Below are 6473 nucleotides of genomic sequence, written 5' to 3'. Positions count from 1 at the left end.
GTGTGTGTGTGTGTGTGTGTGTGTGTGTGTGTGTGTGTGTGAATGAATGGGTGAATATGAATTGTAGTTCTGAGTAAAAAGAATTCTTTATGAATACAACCTGTTTATTTTGTAAATAGTACTTCTCTTTTCAATTAAGTACTTTTTACTATTCATATATATTGCATCAATACCAGGTTAACTTTTTTTTTTAGAGGAAACAGACATTTTCACTGGGGCATTTATAACAAAATAAAACTGATTTTATCTTTTTTTTTTTTTTTTGCTTTATCACTTTTTAAAAAAGCTTGAGATGTAATACATTACATACTACTCAAATTGTAATGCTTTCTTAAAGTTGACTTTTTTCTTCTGTTCATTGGTTCTTTTCTTAATATAAATCTTCATGGATTCACATGAAGTAGAAAACCTATTCTCACTTGTATTCCAGTGTATTTCACATACATACAGTGAATCTCTATCACACAGCTTTATGTTTAGTCAAACAATGCTTAAAAAAAGGAATTGGCCTGTTTGTGTATGCATAGCACAGCCCTAAACTCTGGGTCTTTTCATAGTTAGCTGTTCAATTGAATAAATAAAGAAAGAAATATGGTGGGTTTTATATTATAATTATATATATTATAATCTATTAAATATTCTATTCTATTATATTATGTTCTATTCTATTCTGTAAAGCTGACAAAGATTTTGTTTCATATAATTCACAGCTGATTATATCTTTCGTTTCGGGGACCGGAAGTTTTATTTTGAAAAGTCGCCTTCCACTGATTACTTCCGTTTCTTCCGGGATGCACAGTGCAAACTAATGTAACAAACAGTAAGTTATTCGCACTTTTACATACATATGTTTCAACTTGCCGTAATTAGAGCTTTCTCGGCGCTGTTGAACAAATTGTATGTTTTATAAAAAAAATAAAGGTTTGTACTAGATATTATTAGATACTGATTCTGGCTATAATCGCTAGCCTAATGCTATTTGTTTTGTAGTTAGCAAGTGGACCTCCGTAAGTCAGTGACCAAAACGATTCAGATGCGTCACTTTTACTTTTTAAGATCGATAAATGACTTGGTGGGACTTTGTTTAACAAAAATTAAAAATAACTTGTAATTTAGAAAGTCTGCTTACGCAAGGCCAGACTTTATTCACATAAACTATCATTTGTATGGGAATAGACAATGTAGCCACTCCAGTGTCACATTACTTATTTAAATTAATGGATTTTTTTTTTGTCCCGTCAAAAAGATGTCTAATAAAGAAGTGAAAGCCGCACTGAAAAGTGCCAAGGAGGCCATCAAAAACAAGGAATTCAAGGAGGCTTTGAAGCACTGCAAGGTAAGGAGTCTAAGGAATGAAGCTGATATTTGTTTGTTTACTGGAAAGAATTCTTTGTGACTCATTTAGCACTTTTTTATATTGTAATTTCAGACTGTTTTGAAACTTGAAAAGAACAATTACAATGCATGGGTTTTCATCGGTCTGGCAGCCAGTGAGCTGGAACAACCAGATCAGTCCCAGGCAGCCTATAAAAAAGCAGTGGAGCTGGAGCCGGAGCAGCTGCTGGCCTGGCAGGTATGATTCTGGTCTTGTACGATATCCTGAATGTTTTCTGCTTAAATCAGTTTTATTGAGAGCGAAACTCTATGTCTTAACGAGATTACAAGTAAAGGTAAATGTAACTAATTGTCATAATACTCTGAATAATTGTTATTGAGTATCTTCTATGTTTACAACTTGCTTCTCATCAGTAATTTACATTTTTTGTAGGGCTTAGCAAACCTTTATGAAAAGACTGATCAGTGGGATTTCAAAGATGAGCTGCCTAACACCTATCAAAAACTTGTTGAGCTGTATGCAAGGTAAGATCAATTTTATCAAGTCACGTTAAACTCTACACCAACTCTACAATTTTCTGTGATTGCTCTAAAACTTATGAAAGCATTTATTTTAATTTAAGCTGTTTTCATTGTCAGTAATTTGCTGTGGTATAGATTTTCAGTATGTTTTTCTTTCACAGATCTGATAAAAACAAATGTTATGAAGTGATGAAAAAGCTGTCAGATATTTATCAGTCTGACAGGGAATATTTAAAGGTTTGCAAGCTTTCAATATAAACATGCAATATTTAAAAAAATATATATATATCCATTTTAAAGTACCTTTTCACATGTTTTATTGTTTGCATGTGTTTGTGGACAGTTAGCAAAGGTTTGGCTGCAGCTCGTTCAGCTGAAGGAGGACGAGGGCGTGGATAGGAAAGAGTTGGTGCAACTGTTACAAAAGATGATGGAGCTTCTTTCCGAGTTCATAAATGGGGAGGAGCAGGACAATGAAACTCAACAGCATGTAAGATTTCCTCAAAAGTGTTGTTAAACCTGTCAATATTAGATGTTTCTTTTAAGTCCAATACATATGAATCCATAATTTCTAATCGTATACTGTAAAAGTCAGAAATTGTAACTAAATTTAATTACCGGTATTTTGTGGATTTTTTTCCCCTGCTGACAATGAGCACGTATGTTTGATTTCTGTTGTGGTCATCAGTTAATCACAGCTTTTGAGAAAGCCCTGACTCTCACCGACCCTATACCTGGAGAGGAGCACAAGAAGCTTTCAACGGATTATGTAAAATATCTTTCTAAAGTAAGTGCATCTTCACTGCCAATCACATTATCCTATAAGTTCAAGGGTCTTCCTTGGCCACAGTCAACAAAACAGACCACCTCTTTACTTGTTGTGTTCTTTTAGAAAGTTTTTTGATAAATGTTTGGTTTGTTATGGCTGTGCTCTTACTGCAGCTTCCACACGAAGAGGCCAAAATGAAAGAGGCATGCCAGTCAATGCTGACACTCTACCCAAACCAAACTTATCCTCTTGAGGTTCTTTGCCATCACTACCTCAAAACAAGTAAGAAGTTAAATTTCAAAGAAGAAGTTAGATTTAAAAACCCAAACAATGTTTCTGCGAACTTGAAGTACTTCTTTCAAACAAGCATGCGCTACCTTTTGAATTTGTTTTTCCCCACACTCATGACTTCACACAGCGTAGCAAAACTCACTATAAACAGGGTCACCTGACTCAAAAAACATGTCTTTCTTATGCTACTTGAGCATTAAAACAATCAACCAAATATTGTACAACAATGCAAACATGACATCCAAACAACCATTAAGTAAAAACAAGGTTATGAGACATGTAGTGCTATCAAGCATAATTTTGCAGAATCAGTTTCAGTACAAGCACATTTTACATTGATCTGGGACTTTCTCTTTGTGTCTTCTAACAATTTTATTCAGTGTCAGGTGTATAACGTTTCTGTTTCTAGCCCACCCTGTCTGGAAAAGACCACTAACACAAACTAATTCTTATTTGTTTATTTTAATCGTGGCATACTGTGGGCATCAACATATTGAATACTGAATTTTGAGTAGAAGCCTATATACACAGGTTGCATGTTGATGCAAGACACAGTAACTTTTATTAAATTGAATGTTTTCCTTTAAAGATAATATGGATGAAGATGCAGTAAGTAGTTTTTCCCGACTCTTGGAACTGGCTCCCAACAGTGGACTTGGTCGCTTGGGTTTGGGAACCAAAGCCCTTCTGGAAGGGAGGTACAAAGAAGCCATTGCCGACCTGGAGCAAGGCTAGTGTCCACAATAACAATTAATCCATTCTGCTGTTTATGCAGGCTTAATGTTATCACTCATTGCTGCTGCTTGTTGTTAATCTGTCTGTACGGAATTTTTTTTTAGGACTAAAGAAAAGGAGCACATCAACAGGGTGGTACAATCTGGCCGAGGCTCAGATTAAAATACACAAATACTCTGACAGTGCTGCATCCTGCTCACAAGGTGTGATTACTGGGTTACAGGTTATTAAATACTCTAGACATAAAATAGGAGTGTGATTATGCAGGAAGGAAGATGTTTTTTTTGTACTTGTTAATATCAGGATACAGACAGTTCTAGACTCTAAAACATTTAATTGTGTTAGGCTTGGATGTATGTACGTCTGAAGACATAAAGCTGAAAGACAAACTGCTTCGACTGAAGATGGAGGCCTTGGTGAAAAGCGGAGGAGAGAAGGCAGCGGATGAGGCTATGAAGACATTTTCACAGGTAATGTAATAAATGAGCTTTTTTTAAAGCACGTTATAGGTAAAATACATTTAAATTTGTATCTTGAACAAATAAATTATGGGTCTTTTTCTTTAAAATCACATCCATTTTTGCAAAGTCCATCTCAGCGGAGTCATTTTTAGACACGAAACTCACCTGACTCACAACAAAATAAGTGTGTGTGTCTTCATTATAAACTGAATTAATAAAAAAGCACTTAAAATAATATTGCAGTTAAATGTTGATTTTGAATTAAATATACCAGTATATAATTTTGATGTAAACAAAAATATTTATGCTGATCTACCTTGTAGCTAAATATAAATGTGAAAGAAATGAAAGTTTTTAATTACCTTTTATATTTCCTGTTTCTTCTTCTTTTTTTTTGGTCTTTTAGATTCCAGAAGCTGAGAAAGACCCTCTGCTATTAGTCTATAAAGGATATTCATTTCTTAACAAAGGACAGACTGATCAAACACTAAAGGTTTAAATCATTTTATGCTTCATCAATAATGTTTTATATAGTATAATAAATGTAATGCACAAGTTAAATGTATCAAGTATTTTAAATTAAATTGTGAGGTCAGTTTTAGGCCAGTTTTAAGTCAAAAACATAGTGGTGCTAATTAAAATGTGCTTTTTAATAGCTCTTGTCAGAGCTCGAGGCCTTGAATTCAAACCTGGCCCAGATGTCGGCTCTAAGAGGACGAGTACATTCAGCTGAAGGTCAGCTGCAGCTGGCAGAGCAGAGGTGAAATGCAAAACCAAAATAGTTTATTTTTTCTTTCTGTGCCCTTTTTGTGATACTCTGCTCTCTTAAACTGAACAATTGGATTGTTTTTCATGAAAAATTGTGAACTAATCTTTTTTTTATTCCCTTGTACTTTTGTTGTTTAGTTTCCTAAAGGCTGCCGGTCAGAGCCCAGACAGTGGAGAATATTATTTCTTGCTTGGAAAGCTCTACTGGGACATGGGGGCAGAGACTCGGAAAGATCGAAGCAAAGCCCACACACACCTATTAAAGGTTAGTCCCGTGGTTATTAATGGGTTTGTTTCATTATTGATTGTCTTACTAAGGAGAAATTTAATACTGGGTGTGTTTTAATATAAAAGGCATCACCTTTTTTAAGGCTTTGAAGTGAACCTCAAAATGTCTTTGGTATTTAAAGTTGGATGTTTTTTTGTTTTGTTTTTGTTTTTTACATTTGAGCTTTATTTGGTCGTTTCAGGCTGCAAAGTTAGATCCAAACCTGGGCTGTGCCTTTCGCTACCTGGGGCATTATTATCGGGAGGTGGCAAATGATAATGGTCGTGCACAGGGCTGCTACAAGAAGGCTTTTCAGCTGAACAGTGATGATGTTGAGTGTGGAGCTGCTGCTGTAGATCTCAGTATGGGACAGGGGGATATGGTGAGAAAATAAACCCACAGTTTTCCAATAATCAGTTGTGTTGTTCGCTTTTTGCTTGTGTTGGATTAAAACGAGCCTCTTTTTTTGCTTGGTTTGTGTCTTTTATGATCTTTCTTTCATCTTCTCTAAACACCACAGGACAATGCTTTAGCAATGCTTCAGTCAGTGATCGAGAAAGCTACTCCAGGCTCAGCTAAGTGGGCCTGGATGAGGCGAGGCCTCTACTACCTGAAGGTTGGAGAACATCAAAAGGCCATCAATGAGTAAGAAGTCTAAAAATGCATCCAAAAGCTGAATTTATGACTTCTGTTTCTATTCTTAGCTGAATTATTCTGTATGTAGTTTGCAGGCAGCATTGAGAGCAGACCCTGAGGACTGGGTGTGTTGGGAGTGTTTAGGCGAGGCTTACTTAAACCGGCGGAGCTTCACAGCAGCTCTGAAGGCGTTCGGCAAGGCCCATCAGCTTCAGCCCAGCTCCATCTACAGCGTCTACCAGGCAGCTGCTATCAAACAGACTCTGGGCAAGTTCAAAGAGGCTGTGGCGGAGTACTTGCAAATCACAACAAAGCAGGATTATGTCCCTGCTCTTAAAGGTAGACGTTTGTTTAAATGCACATTTGATGATTTGATCGTCACACCTGTTAGTGCAGGGGTTCTTAACCTTTTTGACCTTGGGGCCCAGTTTGTTGAACATAAAGTGGCACAAGGCCCAGTCAGACATTACCAATGTATGAAACAAAATGATAATTATTCTAATCTAAATCTTGGTTTAATTTTTATTGTATTTACATCATAACTAAACTATCATAACTAGAGAATTTGCATTTCCTACGAAAATGCAAGGGTGAATGCCTGTTGCGCAAAACGTAAGCTAAAAGCTAAAGGTAGCAGACTCAAGTTGAAAGTAGCACCCAGATGGTGAAATGGAAGTAAAAAATTAAA

The 6473-nt window shown here is 36.0% G+C and overlaps 1 protein-coding gene across 1 annotated transcript in view; it reads left to right on the top strand.

The window, feature by feature from the left end:
* The first annotated feature begins 729 nt into the window (after positions 1-729).
* skic3 (SKI3 subunit of superkiller complex) overlaps positions 730-6473 on the top strand; it is a 17113-nt gene continuing 11369 nt past the window's right edge. The window contains exons 1-17 of the mRNA XM_014012526.1: positions 730-820; positions 1247-1336; positions 1430-1573; positions 1769-1860; positions 2019-2094; positions 2201-2347; positions 2546-2644; positions 2800-2908; positions 3507-3647; positions 3757-3855; positions 3998-4122; positions 4520-4606; positions 4770-4873; positions 5020-5146; positions 5352-5531; positions 5670-5794; positions 5874-6124. Of these exons, the coding sequence (XP_013867980.1) occupies positions 1247-1336; positions 1430-1573; positions 1769-1860; positions 2019-2094; positions 2201-2347; positions 2546-2644; positions 2800-2908; positions 3507-3647; positions 3757-3855; positions 3998-4122; positions 4520-4606; positions 4770-4873; positions 5020-5146; positions 5352-5531; positions 5670-5794; positions 5874-6124 (1996 nt within the window). The 5' untranslated portion in view covers positions 730-820. The remainder of the gene's footprint in view (positions 821-1246; positions 1337-1429; positions 1574-1768; positions 1861-2018; positions 2095-2200; positions 2348-2545; positions 2645-2799; positions 2909-3506; positions 3648-3756; positions 3856-3997; positions 4123-4519; positions 4607-4769; positions 4874-5019; positions 5147-5351; positions 5532-5669; positions 5795-5873; positions 6125-6473) is intronic.

The sequence above is a fragment of the Austrofundulus limnaeus genome, unplaced genomic scaffold, assembly GCF_001266775.1.
Source record: "Austrofundulus limnaeus strain Quisiro unplaced genomic scaffold, Austrofundulus_limnaeus-1.0 Scaffold92, whole genome shotgun sequence".
NCBI lineage: Eukaryota > Metazoa > Chordata > Actinopteri > Cyprinodontiformes > Rivulidae > Austrofundulus > Austrofundulus limnaeus.
This window is presented reverse-complemented; position numbering and strand designations above follow the sequence as displayed.